The sequence below is a fragment of the Panthera leo genome, chromosome A2 (assembly GCF_018350215.1).
Source record: "Panthera leo isolate Ple1 chromosome A2, P.leo_Ple1_pat1.1, whole genome shotgun sequence".
Taxonomy (NCBI): Eukaryota; Metazoa; Chordata; class Mammalia; order Carnivora; family Felidae; genus Panthera; species Panthera leo.
Genome location: NC_056680.1, coordinates 50,838,647 through 50,858,383, shown reverse-complemented (window position 1 = coordinate 50,858,383; position 19,737 = coordinate 50,838,647). Strand labels below are relative to the sequence as shown.

At 37.9% G+C, this 19,737-nt stretch overlaps 1 protein-coding gene across 20 annotated transcripts in view; it reads right to left on the bottom strand.

The window, feature by feature from the left end:
• The window catches only part of SETD5 (SET domain containing 5), a 79,953-nt gene that overhangs the window by 11,078 nt on the left and 49,138 nt on the right, over window positions 1–19,737 (bottom strand). For all 20 annotated transcript variants that reach the window (XM_042910121.1, XM_042910146.1, XM_042910112.1 and 17 more), the window contains 7 exons: window positions 18,969–19,218; window positions 18,489–18,572; window positions 16,965–17,222; window positions 15,960–16,280; window positions 15,302–15,544; window positions 9,987–10,116; window positions 506–750 (listed from right to left, as the gene is read on the bottom strand). In XM_042910121.1, coding sequence (XP_042766055.1) covers window positions 506–750; window positions 9,987–10,116; window positions 15,302–15,544; window positions 15,960–16,280; window positions 16,965–17,222; window positions 18,489–18,572; window positions 18,969–19,218 — 1,531 coding nt within the window. The remainder of the gene's footprint in view (window positions 1–505; window positions 751–9,986; window positions 10,117–15,301; window positions 15,545–15,959; window positions 16,281–16,964; window positions 17,223–18,488; window positions 18,573–18,968; window positions 19,219–19,737) is intronic.

Sequence of the window (19,737 nt, the reverse complement as noted above, 5' to 3'; positions counted from 1 at the left end):
TGCCACAAACCATATCTCAAAGCTTTTCAAATCTCTGTTCACAGAGGCCACAACAAGAATACAAAACAATAGGGAAAAACAACTCACTGATTTAAAGGCCTAGAAAGAAAGACACAATCAATCAGTATAATCTGGGCTCTCAGGCTGGTATCCTTAGTGGTTATTATGCAGCTAGAGACCTATTTTAAAACCAAAGTACAGACCAAAGACAAAGATGGAGATGTAGCATGCTTACTACCTGCAGTTACGGAGAATGATAGATTGATTGCATGCAAAAACAGATGAATGTCATCCATGGTAGAACTATTCCTTTTGAGCGAAGTATGAGGACTGCCAAGATGAGAGGCTACCAGGTAACAGGTCACATTGACCCTGAGGGTTCCTGCTCTCTTGCCAAGACTGGCAGGAACACGATCAAGACACATTTGGAATATTATACTTGAAATGAGGAGGGGCAAATGGTAATTTTCATATTCGGCACTCCCAACAACCAAACCCAAATCACCTCAAACTGCAGAGGAGTATTGCAGCGACTAGCAGTAGTAAGAGACGTGATTGGTGAGAACATGAGGCTGTATCCATTTCGACACTCCTCTTCTGGGTGAGATGGGCCAGGTGTGGTCAGCTGGGGGCTCTTTGAGCCTGAATTGGGAGGGGGTGGTGTGACTGGAGAAAGAGGCCGCAGTAACTTGGTGACATTCTGCTCCATCAGATAGCGAGACTTCCATTTCTTTAATGGGCTCAACAAGTCTGTGAAATACAAAGCTTGGATGAGAGATTGCAACCACAGCTTAAAGGGAGGCTCTGTAGTAAAGCCATTAATCTCTAGCCCACAATGGCTCTTAACTCCTCTTCTGCCTCATCCCACTGTCACCTCCTGCAATCAAACCAAAAGCCCAAAGAACTCTTTAATTGCCACAATTAAAGTAATTCTCAAAATTCTCTATCTCCCAATCACCAGATGAATCTAATGACTGGACCCTAGAACAAATTTAATCTCTTACAGTGGAAAATATAAACTTTAATATTTTACTTTGAGTTTCCAGAAATCTCAAATTGATGTCACTTTGTTAAAATCACCCTCTACTTAATTGCCATGTCACCAGCACAAGCTTCTAGAATGTTAATTCCATGCTCTTTTTATCTTCTCTTGTGTATTTTTGCCATTTTCAGCAACTTTTTTTTTTTTTAAATTTTTTGTTTTATTTATTTTTGACACACAGAGAGAGACAGAGCATGAGCGGGAGAGGGACAGAGAGAGAGGGAGACACAGAATCTGAAGTAGGCTCCAGGCTCTGAGCTGCCAGCACAGAGCCCGACGCGGGGCTCGAACTCACAGACTGCGAGATCATGACCTGAGCCGAAGTCAGACGCTCAACTGACTGAGCCACCCAGGTGCCCTTCAGCAACTCTTTCTACAATGTTCTGCTTTAGCAGGAAAAGCTAGTCACCTATGATTGCCTGGCCTGTATCTAGCCCCTAGTTTTAGAGTGCTTCAAAATAAGAAATTATTTTCACAAAAACTTCTCCCCAATCATTTTCAAATACAAGGCTGATCCATTTTCTGACTGAACACCCTACACTTCCTATACTTCTTGGATCTACTACACTATGTATTTTAATGACCACAAGGGTCAAAGCACCTATCTCACCTTCTCAGAGAAAAATATCTACCTTTTAAATTTACAATAAAAAAATATCTATTTACTTAATACCTACTATATGGAAACCACTGAATTAGGTATGTGAGGGGAGGTCATCATATATTCCATTTAAAAGAATTTACAAATTTGTAAGGATGGGAAAACATACATAAAACACGCTTAATATTTTAAGAATCTTGACAGATGTAATCATACTGCTTTGTGTTTGTAAAAAATAATTATGCTTTTAAGTGCTTATTACATGTTAAATATTAAATACCAGGTACTATACTATGTGCTTTATGTGAATTCTAACATTTAATTTGAACAACTCTAAATCCAGCACTATTATCATCACTCTCATTTTAAAGATGAGGAATCTGATGTGCAGAGAGATAAAGACTAGGTAATTTAGTTCCATTTACATTCTTAATGACTAGGTTAAATTATATCCCCAGGGCTTAGTGGAAAGAGTAGCATTTATCCCAGACCTTCAAGGACAAGTTTTGGGACAGTAGGTCATGATACAGAGCTATGCTTCAGGAAGATTACTCTGGCAGCAATGGTTAGGATGAGACTGGACACTGGGAAACTATTTGGAGTTAATGGAGAAGTTGACAGGGTTATGAGGTACTGAACTAGGGTAACAGATGTGGAAATGGAGAAGGAAGAATAAATGCAAAATATACTGGAGATGCTTTTTCTCCTGATATGTGAAATTTTTTTATTTTCCTAGATTGGAAGTATATTCGTATTTTTCTTGTGTTCCAGAAACTGTAAGTTTTCTTTCTTATTTTTCTCCTCTGAAAAGTGCCTAGGTATAAAAAACAAACAAACATGTGATTCATGACATGTTTAGAACACTTTTTAATGCACTTTAAGAGTCAAACAGTGAATTTTTTTAAAGATTGCTATAAAAAGACTGCTATACTGCTAAGTCCAATATTAACTACTAAAGGGAATTACGTAAGTAATGAAGCTCACTCTAGAAGAGTTAGAAAGTACAGCTGAACCCTTCCCTTTCCCTTCCAAATCAACTTACAGGCCCTTCATATAAAACTGAGTTCTTATAATGGTATCATATTCAAAATAGACCTGGTATCTGCCAGCAGTCGTTTGTCTTTTTTCTACCAATACTATATTTACAATTTTTTTCAAGTTTCATTGTTTTTTCTATACATACATAGCTTTTAAATTTTATGTGGTTAAACCTATCCACCTTGTATAGTTTTTATCTTTACTCAAATACTTTGCAAAATTATATAAAAAAAACCACCACATATTTAAACACACACAAATTGAAATCATACCCACAAATGAATGCACTAATATCCTGGTGCATGTTCAGCTAGACCTTTTTCTTGGCATGGCCTTAAACTCTTGTCTACATATCAGTGCTCACTCAGGAACACACGGTAAAACTCTTTCCATGACAACGGAAATCTACAATTTAGTTTTTAGTGGCTGTATGGCATTCATATCATCAAAATTAACCAATGTGAAGTATGTGCACTTTTTTGCTATTATAAATATGCCTCAGTGACCAGTAATCTTTCTCTTAGATATTTATGCACCTGTCTAGTATTTAGGGTGAATGGCTAGATGCAGGATTGTTAAACCAAAAGCATCTTTCCATAGGCTCAACAGCTTTATATTTATTCCGGTGTGAATTGTCTACTCATGTCCTGTATCCTGTTTTCTACGGGGTGTTGATCTTGTTCTTTATTAATGTATTTTTTAAATTTATTATTTTGTTATTTGGAAGAGAGGAGTCGGGGGGGGGGGGGAACGAGGATTCGAAGTGGGCTCAGAGCTGACAGCAGTGAGCCTGATGCAGGGCTCGAAATTAAGAACTATGAGAGCATGACCTTACCCAGTCAGGTGCTCAACAGACTAAGCCACTGAAGACGCCCCTTGTTCATTTCTAAGGGCTTCATAAAAAAGAATGTTGATCCTTTGTCAAAAATGTTTTATTTTCCCAGTTTGCTATCTGTCTTTTAATTTTACTAAGTTTTTTTTGGTTATACAATGTGCTACATTTTAATTCAGTCAAATGTATAAATCATTTCCTTTATTTTCTGCCTCTGACATCATGAATGTTTCTTCTGCCCACTACCTCAAGACTATAAAGAATACTGGCCTATTTTCCCTTTATCTCCTTACTTAATTTTTAAATTTAACTCAAATAAAACGAACTTCAGAAGGTAGTGATTATCCTTTTCACATGTCAAAACAGCACATTCTTCCAAAATCTTTAATAATTAAAGAATTATAATTTCTCCACTGATTTGAAATATGACATCTTATTAGATTTTTACATAAACTGGGTTTAGTTCTTTTTTTAAAAAAAAATCTTTTTTTTAAACTTTTTTTTTTTAATGTTTTTATTTATTTTTGAGAGAGAGACAGAGCATGAGCAGGGAAGGGGCAGAGAGGGAGGGAGACACAGAATCCGAAGCAGGCTCCAGGCTCCGAGCTGTCAGCACAGAGCCTGATGCAGGGTTCAAACTCACAGACTGTGAGATCACGACCTGAGCTGAAGTCAGTCGCCTAACCAACTGAACCACCCAGGTGCCCCCCCAAAAAACTTTTTTTAATGCTTATTTATTTTTGAGAGAGAGAGAGACAGAGTGTGAATGGAGTGGGGCAGAGAGAGAGAGAGAGAGAGAGACAGACAGACAGAACCTGAAGCAGGCTCCAGGCTTTGAGCTGTCAGCACAGAACTGGATGCAGGGCTTGAACTAACATAGCCCTGAGATTATGACTTAAGCTGAAGTTTGACGCTTAACCAAATGAGCCACCCAGACGTCCGAGTTCTGTTCTTTTAAATATTTTTTTAAAGTTTTTGTTGACAGAGAGAGTGACAGCGCGAGCTCGGGCTAGTGGGGGAGGAGCAGAGAGAGAGAGAGGGAGACAGAGGATTTGAAGCGGGTTCTGTGCTGACAGCAGAGAGCTTGATGTGGGGTTGAACTCCCCATGACTGTGAGATCATGACCTGAGTCAAAGTCAGATGCTTAACTAACTGAGCCACCCAGGCGCCCCTCAGTTTAGTTCTGTATACCTGCTGTCTAAATGGCATCAATACTGACATCTGTTTTAGTAAAACTGCTTGGGCAATTCTAGTTATTCTACTCTACCTCTCCAAAATACTTTGGCTTTTCTAGCATACTTGTTTTTGCCAGTGAACTGTTGAAATCATCCATCATGCTAACACTACGTTCCCCCTGCCGCCAAAAAGCCAAAATTTTGATTGGTATTGTATTAAACTCATGAGTAACTAAGGAAGAATTCTCACTCAACACCATGGCACCATCCTTCAGTTACTCATGCCTTCATTTATCCCTCTTCATATATAGATCTGTCACATTTCTAATTAATGTTACTCTCCAATGTTCTCTATTTTTTTGCTACAACTGTGCATTACACGTCTCCCTGTATGTTATTATCTACACGTTATTCTTAAAAATGTCTATATACTTTTGTACCCAGCTACCCTACTGATCTCTACCAGTGTTTCAGTTACCTCATTTGGCTTTTCTAGGGAGATAAAGCGTATTATTTGCACACATTGGTAACACACACATCCTCTTTACCCATGCTTTTATTTCAGATTTTTTTGTTTTTGGTAATCACATTGGCTAATAGTTCTAGACACTGTTAAATAATAATGGCAGGTGGAATAATTTGAAAACCCATTTTTAAAATTTATTTTTAATTGAAGTTTAATTTAGTATACAGTGTTATATTAGTTTTGGTGTACTTGATAATGCATTTTTTAAGGTTTAATGTCGTTTTTACATGAAGCATAAATGGCAACTGTTTTTCAGATAGATGTAAAAAAAATCATAGGTATTTTATTAGATTTATCATTAAATTCATATTTACTGTGCTATTACTCCCCGTCTTCCATTTAGCCTGCTAATAAATTAATTATATGAATAATTTTTCAAATACTGAACCATCCTTACATTCCTAGAAGAAATTTCACTTGGTCATAATATACTTTTCTTTTGATATATTTTTTTTAATTTTTAAAAAATGTTTATTCTGGAGAGAGAGGGAACACAAGTGGGGAAGAGGCAGAAAGAGAGGGAGACCCAGAACTGGAAGCGGGCTCCAGCCTCCAAGCTGTCATCAGAGAGTCCAACATGGGGCTAGAACTCATGAACTGTGAGATCATGACCTGAGCCGAAGTCAGATGCTTAATCAACTGAGCCACCCAGGCACCCCTTCTTCTTCTTCTGTTTTTTTTTAATTTGAGAGCGAGCGAGAGAGAAGGGTAGAGGGAGAGAATCACAAGCAGGCTCCACACTCAGCATGGAGTCCGACACAGGGCTCAATCCCAAAACCCTGAGACCTGATCTGAAATCAAGAGTCGGATGGATGCTCAACTGACTTAGCCACCTAAGCACCCCTTTTCTTTTGACATTCTTACAGATCGAAGATTCAGATCACTGAAATCTAATTCACAAAAGTAGTAAGATGCTGTTTTGGGGGGCTTAGTTTGAGAAAATGAATCAAGGGTGAAAAATTTAATAATACTGTATAGTGTTTCTACCAAAAGTATGTACACATAGCAAATAAATTATACCACTCCTTTACTGCTTGAAATCCAGCTTGTTTTCATCCTCTATATTTTTGCAGTTATTACTAATTCTATGACTAGTACCTTTGTATAAAACTTTGGGCCTATGTTTATTTCTGTAGAACAGATACCCAGAAGAACTAGTAGGTTAAGAAGTATTAGTATTTTATTTATTTATTTTGATAGACACAGAGACCGTGTGAGTAGGGGAGGGGCAGAGAGAGAGGGAGACAGAGAATCCCAAGCAAGTTTCCCACTGTGAGCACAGAGCCCAATGTGGAGCTCAAACTCATGAAACCGTGAGATCATGACCTGAGGTGAAACCAAGAGTCACTTAAATGACTGAGCCACTGAGGCGCCCTATTATTATTATTTTTTTAAGTTTACTTCAGTCATCTCTACCCCCAACATGGGGCTGGAACTCATGACCCCAAGATCAAGAGTTGCATGCTCCAGCGACTGACCCAGCCAGGTGCCCCGGAGTATTGGTATTTTTATGCATATGCTAAACCTTACCAAATTGCTGGTAGGGATACTACTCTCCTGTCTTTTTTTTTTAATGTTTGTTTACTTTTGAGAGAGAGAGTACAAGCAGGGGAGGGACAGAGAGGGGAACAGACAGACGATCAGAAGTGGGCTCTGCACTGAGAGCAGCATGGACAACATGGGGCCCGAACTCATGAACCACAAGATCATGGCCTGAGTCAAAGTTGGATGCTCAACTGACTGAGCCACCCAGGTGCCACTCTCCTGTCATTTTTATTGCAAATCCTTTCTCTCAATATACTGCCCTCTATTATCTCAGAGACAATATAGACCCAGAAACTTTATTCAAGTTTGACCTTCACAAAAAGTACTTGAATGTGCCAAGAATTTGCTTTGGCAACGATTTAATTCTTTTCAATACTCCAAGTAAGTGAAAATTCCAGAATAATTTACCAAATTTTGTTTCTGGCTATTCCCTACACATACACACACCCCCATCATTTGGGCACCAGCATTGTACTAATTTAATTACTAGCTTCCAGCTTCATATAACAAACTAGTTTTGTATTTCTAGGGACAGCACTTCATTGTCATTATTCTTTTTCAATGTTTTTCTTCTTTTCATGTTTAGATAAACTTCATTTCACCAAATTCTAAAACCAAGCTAGTTTGACAGGAACTATACAAAGCTGGGGGGGGGGGGCGATGGGAGGGAGGAGGTATTAATTTTATTTATTCTTTCCATGAAGGAATAAAAGACTTTATCTTCATTTCCTGAAGACTTTAAACATATTTCTCAGTAATGGTTTACTTTACATGTCCCGGTAAGGTTATCCCTAAGCAGGTTCTTAGTTAAGTTTGAGAATGAAAAAATCTTCTTCATTTCCTTAGTATATAAATGCTATTAATTTTTGCCTATGTACCTTCTATCCAGTGGTTTTAAGAAACTCAATTCTAGGTTTTTCCACTGGTTAGACTTTCCTAGGTACATATCTACATTACTTGCAAACAATGAACATTATGCCCTCTCTTTCCCGAAGAGCAGTTTTATTTTTTATTTCTATATACCTTTAGCTTTTTAGGAACTTAGAATCTTTGATATATCTTCATAACTAATTTCTGCAAATACTCCATAAATACTCAACAAGAAAGAGCATTTTGTGTAAAACAATGTTAGTAATAATTCCTACTATGGGTATGATACCACACCAAACACTGTGCACACATTATTTAACTTATTAATCTCATATAACCTCTATAAAGCAGGTATTACTATTCCCATTTCACAAAGGAGGCTCAGAGATGCTTAGTAACTTGCTCAACATCATGTAAAGGGTACAGCTGGTCCTCAAATTCAGTTGAATTCTTTTTACTCTACCAGTCTACTTCCCTTTCTTAACATCTCCTTGGTCTTTAAAACAAAACAAAACAAAACAATCCCTTAGGATTTACATTATCTTGCAGCAATATACCAAGTCGTTCATTTGACTATTATTTGGTTTTAATTAAAAATTCTCCTTTTGGTTATATTGTTCCTTAAGGGCAAGGTGTGTCCTCTGAATGTTTCTTACTGCTAAAGATGAGAGCAAAAATTCAATAAAGGTTGGTGACTAACAGTCCTAATTCCATTCCAACAAGGACACAGAGTAACAAAGACACTCTGCCTATGAGTCTTTGCTAGTCAGGACACAGGCTGCTATACAATGTCCCTTTCCCAACCTCAGATACAGACACACAAACGCAAATGTGCATATGTATGTATACTAAATACAAGATTTAAGTTGTACTTTCACTGTACTGTATAAACTGCCAATAAGTTGATAAGATTGATGGAAAGCTCATATTAGCATTAAAATTTTTTTTTTTAATGTTTATTTTTGAGAGAGAAAGAGACAGTGTGAGCGGGGGAGGGAGAGAGGGAGGGAGGGAGGGAGGGAGGGAGGGAGGGAGGGAGGGACAGAGGGAGAGAGGGAGAGAGAGAGAGAGAAACACAGGATCTGAAGCAGGTTCCAGGCTGAGGGGTCAGCAGAGCCTGACATGGGGCTCAAACCCACGAACTATGAGATCACGACCTGAGCCAGAGTCGGATGCTTAACCAACTGGGCCACCCAGGCACCCCTCACCATTTCTTTATATTAATCTGGTTTGAGTAAATCTCCCTAGTCTACCACGTAGGAGAAGAGTAAAATACTTTAAGAACATAGTATCATTTATCTTGCACATGGTTTACACTGGGATTTCATTATCCTGGGGTCACACATGTGAAAACTTGTAAAGTATAAGCCAATCTAGAGAGAACAATTAACTAAATTAATAATTTGAAAAAGTATTTTTTAGTAGTCTACTTTTTTCCCAAATATTATGCAGAATTTTAACATAAAGCCGACACTACTAGTATAAACCTATTTAATTCAAGTTCATATTTATTCAGCAAGTCAATGAAGAGAAACAGTGAAGTAGTTTTTATGAAAATCTGAAACACTGTGTCACATTAACTGTAGTCTTACATGACCTTTAGCATATAATTTATCTTGTTTTTTTTTTTTATTACATAATATTCACAAAGTTGATTTAGAGATAAACTTACGGAAATCACAGAGAACTTTTCAACTGGGCTGAAACTGGCAGGAGAAACTTTGGTAAAGACTGTCCCAAAATAAGTTAATATCACAAGTTCAGGCACCAGTGATTTCAGTTGCAATTCAATTAAAATTACCCTGCAAGAGTTACTTTGAAAACCAATGGACCTGATGATTTTTTAAGACCTTCTAATTTAAAAACTCACAAGGACTTTACATTTGATTCAAAGCCATGTCTCCTCAAAAATTTTACACTAACTGTGGAAGCCCTTTTGAAAACAATAAAGTTGTAACAATTTCTCATTTACTTCATTCATCTCCTTCAACCCATCTGTATTTTTATTCTTTTCCTGAACAGCGTCCCACATCTTTCTTGCTTATTTCTCCTCTTATAAATATGGATATAGATTTCCTAAACTTACTACTTTAAATGTATCTAACCTTTTTATAACCATTTCTGCTGTTATCTGTACACTGTCTAGTTCCTTCTTTGTCGGCACGGGAAAACTGTTCCCTGACTTGAGATCTCTCTCTTCCTCTGTAAAGACAGATGTAAAGTAACTATTTAGATAACAATGCCTTTTTTTTTTTTTTTTTTTGGGTATCAGACTTTTCAAGTAATCAAACTGAATTTTTTTATGTGGACCAGAAATAATCATTGCTTACATATTCAGGAAGGTTTGAGATACGTACCTGCATTGTCTTTGCAGATACTAGAAGAGTTACTATTCTCGTTACTTTGGTATAGGTGCTGAGTTCTAGTCTCTTGGGGTACAGATGACGTTTGAGTCATCCCTTCTTCCAAGGCTTGCTTTATCCAGCGCTGTAATAGGAGAAGAACCAGGGAATTATCAATAATCATTCAGAACTATTTAGTAAAGCTATTTTAAATACATTAACCAGATCATTCCACATCAACTGGTGAGAGATGCACTCCAACACACATTCAATTCCAGAGTCAAGTATTTCTTGTGTTTCAGCATATTAGAATATTGCCCCAACAATCCTTTTATGGGGCAAAAGTGAGAAAATCTGGATTACACATAATGAGATCCCATCAAAACACCAAAAACCAATAAAAAATGATTATTCAACTTTTCATATTACTTAGGATGGGGTAAATGGGAAGACATCAAGAAATCTTAGCTTTCATTTAAGAGAGACTCTGATCATATATTATAAAACCTGTACATAAAATAAGTGCCTAGAAAGAAGATAAAAGATCTTTTAAGAGTTGTCTACCCTGTGCTGGGGATGTCTGAAGAGGTAATAGAAAAGCTTCACAGGAAGACTTGATGAGAATAAACAGCTCTTCTGTATAGGTACAAAATACTTCCAAAAGATCTACTCTTAGACGGAATAACCTGTGAGTTCTTTTTTCCCTATCAAGTACTTTGGTTAACTTATGGAAGAATAATGCAAATCACCAGAACAAATGAACTTCTGTAGAAACCAAAAAGGGGAAAAAGTCAAAAAGAGCTCCTAATCAGTCACATTTTTTGTAGCAAATACTGGAACTACAATGATGAGATATAAATTCAGGTCAGAAAAGTGAGCCTGCAAAGATTAGGATAATAAGATTATTCATCCTGGGGAAGAGAGAAAATTTCTTACCTGTAATTGTGTTCTCTTAAGATACACAGTTGTAGGTTGCTCACCACTCTGTGGCTCTCCTGCCCTGACATAAGACAGATCGAATTTTGATAAACATCAATTTCTGAATTAGACCCTCCCCCAAATAGGAAGAGCAAAGGTGATTATAATTTTACACCTTCAGAGAACAAGTATTACAGGTAAGTAAATATTCTCTTCACCAAAGAGGGCAAATAGATTCACCCTCTTAGAAACTTAGGAAATAATCATTTCTTAGGAAATAATGCGAGGAATATTTTACCAAGGAAAATTTTACATCGTGTAAATAAATGGCTTTGTGGTCTACCAAATGAAAGCAAAAATAAAACTAAACACAAGGCAGTTAAGAGTGAATAAGCATATAAAAAAGAGATCTGAACAGTCAAATGAATTGCACCAACATTTTATGATATGACTAGGTCTCTGAAAAGGCAAAACAAGACCAAGAATGAACTCTTATACACAGAATACTGATGTAAAGATGAACTGTCAGAAACATAGCACCTTACAGTATAGAAGAGACCTTAGAGGTCACCTTGTCCAAAGCACTCATTGTATAGAGGGGGAAAATTAGGCCCTGGAGGACAAAATGAGTGAAAAATCCTTTGTTACAGATACCTTTAGTACAAGTTTTTCTTTTCAGAGCAGATGACAGGACTCACTTGGGGTCACTGTGCTTTCCTCCAAGAGAAGATAAGTTCTTATATTTCCAGTGTCAAGTAGATGCACTCATAAAAGAATTTACATTCTGGATCTGATGACTACAAAAAGGGAAAATAAAACCAGGACAGGGGCATTCTAAAGAATAAGATGCTGCTATGGTTAGCTATAAGGTCAAACACAGAAACACGATCAAACCCATTCCTCTACTGTATGTGTACACAATATAAGAGCCAATAAAAAAAGAACGTGAACATATGTTTGTAACTAACAAAGTTCTTTAATAACAACTTTAGATATCCCCAGCCCCTCAGTTCTAGCTATAGTTATTAGCTAAAAAGAATACTTCCTCCTTCTCCAAAACTCTGTATGAAAGTTTTTAGAAGCTTAGAGATAGGTGAGAGAAATGTTTTAAAGAGTTTCATTACTATGGGGAAGGAGCAAGGAAGTAATCTGGGTTTTGGAGTCCACAAAGATCTGAACTAAAACTTGGCCATGCCTCTACTAGCTGCCTAACTCTGGGCAACCCATCTAAGACAAAGCTTCTGGACCTATAAATCAAGGCCCATAATACCAACTTCACAGGGTTGTCATGAAGGCTTAGTGAGAAAATGCATGTGAAGAAAGCTTATAACATATTACAAGGCACATATATTTAGTGAAGATTTGTTCAACTGTATTTCAATGCTCTGTATAAAGGTACACAGATTAATAACCTCCCCAGCGCATACAATAAAATACCAATGCAAAGTGAAGTGCTTCATTTTCAGTCAGGATAGTTTTCTAAGAAATCTGGAAGACCAAATCCCTCACACCCCACTCATATTATACCTACAAGTACGTTTAAAGAAGATTTAGAAAGAATAAGGAAGGACACTAGTGAAAGACTGATTAGCTATTCATCAAATCAATGCTCGCATTTTAAAATAAGTGAACACACAAAAGATATGCCATAGTGTGCTTTTTAAGAGCTATGATTCAATATAATTTAGAAATTCCAGGGACATCAAAAAATGTTCTGTCAAACATTCTAAGAATCTGGATGCAAAATATACACACGCAACTTTACATGGCTTTTAATTTATGAGGCTTTTATGTCATTTAATCAGGTAAGAAACAACAGGCCTATCAGTAATGCACACTGTACTAACTAATCCCATGGACGATGGTTTTTCTCATCTGTTTACATTCTCCTCTGAGACTTTCAGAAATTTATCCAATTTTGTTGAATAATGTAGATCTTCATAGGTCCTACACTAGGACCTAAGTGTTCTCTCTAGCCAATCTAAAAATAATTCTTTTCCATTCCCACCTAGGATAAAGCTGGGTTCAATTTCTAGATAAAAGACCCAATTTCATTAATTCTGCCCTTTAAAAGTGAAATTTTTAGTTTGTAATATAATCTTCATGTTAATAGTAAACATTAAACCTGTGACTTCAACTCAATTCAGATCTAAGCTTAAATAATTTTAAAGACCCAATTTAAGTAAAATAATTTTATCAGATATCTAAGCATACACAGCCTGAACTCTTCCTGAGGACTAATATGACGTATATACATAAAAGTGCCTGAGCAGAGCCTGCAGAAAACAAGACTAAGGATGGTCAGACACATTTGGAGAATATAAAATGGGCATGAGTTAAATGGGTTTTTTTATCTGCTGCCAGTAGAGATACAAAGATGATCTACAGATATGTCTTAAACTATAATGAGGTAAAAAGAGTTCTAAGAAATGGATTTTCTATCAGATTTGAAATCATATTCTCCATGTTTCTGGTTTTTACAGGGCACTGTTAGTTGGAAAAGCAAGACTGATTGCATCAGAATGATTAAGGGGGCCTTTCAAGAGGCCTGTTTATACTATTTACAATTCAGACGTCATTATTAATCTGTAGTAAATGATTGCCTGCCCTTCTCAAAGGACCAATATAGGAGATACCACTATCTGGCTTGATAAGATGCTTCAACAGTTAACATTCTTAGAAGTCTAGTGTTATGTCCAAAAACAGAACAAAAGGAAAAACCTCTCTCATATATATTAAGTCATCACCTGACTTGCTCCTCCAAACTAAAGACCATATCTAATTGTCACACCTTCTCTAATTGTTCAATAGCATTCTAAAAATGTAGTTAATATTTTGAGCTGTTACTCTTCATGAGGGACTGAACTAAATTTAATAGAAGATTAGATTTGCATGCCATACCAGAATTAACACAACTCTCCAATTATTACAGAATAAGGTTAATCATAATGCTCATTACATGCAAGCAATTTTTTCTCCCTCTCAGATGATCTGTAAGATCCAAGGTAAGTGACTTGGTGTAAAAATGTATCCCCAGAGACCCAACCCTCCTTTATCACTTAGGCAAATTTCTATTGTTTTTTTTTTTTCCCCCCTCAAGAAAGATGTCATTGTTTTTATTCTTGACATGTGTAAGTTATCCATGTGATTGTATTATCTAAAAGCCTCCCTTTTGGCAAAGATCTCATGGTCAAATTTCTCCTTAGGGGTTATTCTATTTATTAAGGTTATTTAAGTAAACCATTAGATGACTCAAATGCTTAGGTAAGATGTGCAATGAGGAAGACTTTCTTCAGTGTATGCTACCCATTCAGTGGTAGTGCCCTTCCTTTGTGCACAGAACCCTGTTGCCCTCCTCCCCTCCATATCCCACACCACTTTATCTCATCTTTTATGCCCCCCACCCCAAGAAATAATTTCTGCTCTTTGGGGAAGAGAAAAGCTTTAAGTTTGGAGGAGTCAGGGAAGACCTGCCTGGAGTTGGAGACTTCATCACATCAAATAATCTATATGCAGCATCCTCATGTACGTGATGCCAGTGGAGGAGGGCAATGGCAGACACTGAGGAAGGCAGCCTGAATCCAGATCTGAGGATAAGAGAAAAGGGTGTTCCAGGGAACAGACTCTACCTCAAAGGAAGACCAAATGAAAGGGTGTCCTAAACTTCTAGAAACACAAAAACGACATTATAGGTCTGAGGGAGTGATCTATTCTCAAGAGACACCTTTGGAAAATATGCAGGGCTTCTGGGAATTCTGAAAGAGCATTCCAAAAACAACCATCAAACTCTACTGCCACTAGACCCAAAAACAGTATGTAACTAGAGAGACAGTGGGGAGAGGGGGAGAGAAAAAGAGAGAAAGAGAGAGAAAATTTATAGTAGGTTCCATATTTACTAGGGAATAAACAGTCCAACTTGTTTGTTATTTGATCAAGGAACAGGAATTATGCCAATTATAACAGGATTTCTCCTCTACTCTCACTCAAATAAGAATAGTAATTAAATAAATTCAAAACACAATTCGATCATTTTTTACTTATGCAATAGTGCTCTAGAGTACCTGGGGCCCAATCTCACACAGTAATCACAAATGGACACATTAACTAATACCACAAGAGCACACCCTGAACATCCCTCCCTACTCAGTCATCAAGTGCTGTGTGCTCTCAACTCAGTAACTTCAAGGGCTCTCGGAAAAGACAACAGTCAACATTCACAAATTGAGTACCAAAAATGCAGTATATATCCCATTTTAGTCCTACTGACTCGTGATGCATCACTATTCATGGCTGAAGAATTAACTCATTAAAAACTTACATGGGCACAGAGTGGCTGCCTAGAAAATATGTTAGGTATGCCACAATTACAGGCATTCTAGGTTAAAAAAAAACCCACATAAACACAGACATACCTTTTTACAGGAGCTGAAGGTGCCATCAGGCAGAAGGGGCCTTCGACGTCTCTCAGGGATAAAGGGTGAGCCAAAGCGAATGTAGTGTTTGGGGGTGGTGCAAATTAATGGGGAATGGATAAGACCGGGTAACATGTTCAGGGTTGTTGCCAGTACGGTTGGGTCCGTGGTGATACGTAAAGGGCACTCAACAGGGCATTCTTGCTTCTCGGCTTTGTCATTCAACCATTCTGTAACTAGATACTAAGGTAAAAAAGAGATCATTAGTCAGTGCTGGAGATGTAAAAGCCAGAAGCAGCAGTGTAGCTCACAAAGACAAACCTCAGGTAGAAACTAGGACAGAGGCAGATATAGCAGCTGCAAAGAATATGAACTGGGCATTCAGAATGCAAGGTATCTTCCTCCACCCTTTCCATGACCATTAAGGGAGAAATAATTCCAGCTAAAAGCAATTTAAGCTTTTAAAAAGCTTAAAGTTAAGGGAACAAAAAAAGGTAGTAGGATGGTTTCAGCTTGCTGCCTCAAACAAAACTTTTTATCTAAAACTTTCTCTCTAGTAAAACTTGGACGAGTCATTATTTTCTGGACATTACAGATCCTCTCACTTTACTAAGACACCGCTCTTGCCAGATTAGACTTACGAAGATTTGTGACTTACTTTTTTGGTTTTGGGGTACTTAGGTGCCGCACGGTTGACATGGGATCCAGTAACTGATACCACAGTTGGGTCAGACCCTATTAATTGCCTGTTTTCTCCTGAACTGTCTGTATTTCCAGCTTCAGTAGGAGTCACAGAGCTGTTATTTCCGCCCTCTTCCAAGGCAGCTTGTGACAACTCTGCCTGTTGTGCAATGGCCTGCTTCTGACGCTTTAATCTTTGGGCTGAACTGGTCCGGTACCGAGAAATGCGACTCTTCGGTCGGGGCCTAGAAGGCTTTGCTGGAGGTGGCTTGGGGACTGGCTTTTCTGGAGCAACATCCTGTGACAACAGCAGAGTGAAATGCTTACCACAAACTTCTTATCAGCAAACATTCTATCCAGCCTCCTATTCACTTGAAGCATTCTGAATATTTAGTGGTGAAAAAAAAAATGAGTATTTAGAAATGCTAATCTCAAACATAATCCTTAAAAAAAACTTACACAAGTCAGTCAGAGGTTGTAGGCAGATGCCTATTTCTTTACTAGTAAGTATTTATAAGATAGGTCAAAGTCAGCTGAAGGTAGCTACCTAATTTTAGGGTTCTAAGAACCCTAAAGTAATTCTTTCCTTTGTTTCTTTCCCAGGTACTGAGGTTAGGCTTAAGGCTTAGAATTCATGGCCAGAGTAGGGAATGAAAAGATTCGTTCATCCTGTGAATCTTAGGAAAGGTCAGGTGCCTAACTGTGCTATACAGAAGAACGGAAAGAGAAACAAAATGATTTTTATGAACTCACCATCAACAGTTTTATCTGGCAGAAACAGTATGAAGTTACATTCTAGTCTGAAAGTGTCTAGTCATTCAAATTGTTTCCCTGATTCCCACAAATCAGCTGATGAAAATGGCCTTTTTTATTGTAATATGAGGTGAAGCTGAAAATGCTGATTTTAACTATTTCAAAAGATAGATAGCGGATATTAGTAAAAGCAAGGATGTCTAAGGCGTGGAGTCTTTCCATCTCTTACCCCTGCTTGGGAAGACCTCCGGGTGTTCACTCCAACAGTCTGTGGGGTGCTTGGGATGGTCATGTTTGAAGCCGGGTTGCTAACTTCAGGTTCAGGGGCTTCAGTTTTTGCCTCTTCTCCCCCAGGGGTCTCTGAGGTGGTGGTAGTAATCTCTATGTCAGAATTGTTTTGTTCTAAGGGCTGATCCCGCCGCTTCTTTCTTTTCTCTAAGTTTTCAAAAGCATGCATGATGGCCTCGACCTTCCTGTCTTCCCGGGTCTAGAAAGAAATAGCATTAACACAGAAGGAAACTTCAATAAAAGGTAGAGATATTTTTCAGGAAATGTTATTATTAATGGAAATTCGTAGACATTTAAAGACATTTGCCAGTTAAATGATACATATATCTTAGAGAACATAAGTGAAAACTAAAAATAACTTTAAAAAAATTTTTATTTCAGGGAGGTAAGTGAGCAAGCGGGGGAGAGGGAAGAGGGAAAGAGAAAAGAATCCTAAAGCGCCTCCACACTCAGCGTGAGGCCTGATGTGGGGCTCAATCTCACAACCCTGGGATCATGACCCAAGCTGAAATCAAGAGTCAGAAGCTCAACTGACTGAGCCACCCAGGTGCCTCCCAAAAATAGCCAGGGTGCCTGGGTGGCTCAGTCGGTTAAGGGTTCGACTCTTGATTTCGGCTCAGGTCATGGTATCACAGTTCGTGGGATCAAGCCCTACCTTGGGCTCTGTGCTGACAGCGTGGAGCCTATTAGGATTCTCTCTATCCCTCTCTCTCTCTGCTCCTCTCCTGCTCATGCAACTGTCTCTCAACATAAATAACTTTAAAAAAAACAAGAAGAAAAGAAAAAAAGTCATCAAAATCAATTTTTCTCATGGTTTTCAGAATTCAAAAATAATGAAGTAGATTTTAACTTCTCAGGACCAGAACTAAACATGGCTGGCTTCAGCAATAGAGTAGAATTTCTGAAAACATGTGACCAACAAAAGTTTTATTTTTATGTCAAAACTCACACAATTCCAGGGGCACCTGGGTGGCTCAGTCGTTAAGTGACTGACACTTGATTTCAGCTCAGGTCTCAGTTCCTGAGATTGAGCCTCACATTGGGCTCTGCACTGATAGCACAGAGCTTGCTTGGGATTCCCTCTCTCTCTGCCCCTCCCTCACTCTCTCTCAAAATAAATAAACATTAAAAAAAAACAACCCCCAAAATAAAAAAACCCTCACCCAATTCCATAACAAGAAGCTCTAACATACATATTTTGTTCCAACCAGGCAGTTCTTTGGAAACCAGATTGTTAGTAAGAACCCTCTTAAGACCGTCCTCAGATAATAACCACTAGACCACTACTATGTGTGTCTCTGAGATAAAAATAAATAAATCATAATGAAATAAAAAGTAGCCCAAATTGTAATGTGCAGGTGACGGTATGGTATCTTTGTCAAAGAAAGAGATGATACAAACTGAGAAGAGAAAGGGTTCACATGCTGTGGGTAGCAGGAACAAAAGGATATTAGAAAGTACCCACCCTTCTGCTATGAGCTGGGTTCTCCTGGTCATCTGTAACCTCTTCTTTCTCTTCTTCTGCTTTTTCTTCTGGATTGTCTGTTTCCTTTAAAACAGAGGCGATATTCAGCTGTACTCTTAAGCTCTAAGAAAAAGAAATCTTTTTTTTTTCTGGTAGCTTAAAATCCTCTAGAAACATTTTCTAATACTTCCTACAGTGTTATTCATGTGAGACCACATGGTAAATGCAAACGATAAGCATCATTCTCTGGACTGAAACATGGAAAGCAGCTGAAAGGATGTGTTTGACATTATAAAAAAAAAAAAGAAAAAAGAAAAGAGAGGGAGAAAGACAATGAATGAATGCACACCCACCTTGATATGAAGGGCATTAAGTGTTATTATGGACTCCCTACTTATAACAACATGTGGCAAGCTGGGATCCTCTTTATTTGCAGAGAAACAATACCATAGCAACATCCTCTGACCAGGGGAAGATTACCTCATGGTCACTGGACACAGTTACTTTCTCAGGAACTTGTTCTGATTGCTGATTGTTATCCTCTTCTGGAGCCTCATTCTGCTGTTCCATCTCTAGCTCTTTCCGTCGTGCTTTTCTACGTCTTGTCTCTGCTCCTATGGTTGGTAAGCTTGGAGGAGGTGGGAGTGGTGGTTCTGCAGCATTGGGATTCCTTTTCTGTATAGGGCAATTCCGGTTCCCCTTGTGACACGCACAGTCCACTTTATAATTACTGCTCCAAAGAAACAACCAAGAGTGCTTGTCTTAGTACCCATGAAAAATCAGTCCTACTGTTCTATTCATCCTCTTGGAATAACAGTATAGGAATTTCCTCTAGTATAATATCTCTGAATACATTAAACAGATACATTAGACTCCTATGAATACTTCTCAGTATTTGCTACTCAATATTTGCTATATTACCTCCAATTTTTCCCTTATATATGGTCAGTGGAAAGGAAAGAAAGCCTCCACTAAGTTCAATTCTCCCAAATGTCTTTATGCTATTTACTGGGCAGTGAATCAATAACAGGGGCTAAAGAGGCCATACTTCTCTTGTGCCTTCCTTCACCTCACTTTTAACCTAATGATTCCCTACTTATTCCTAATACCTTTCCATCTCATACCTGTGATGAACATCAAGTTAACATATAATCTTTTTGGCCTAAAAGGACCAAGAGAGAAAGATCATGAATTTTGCAAAATCACGTATTTATCTGTGACTTGCCATCTCAGTTTTTCTGCTTTGTCT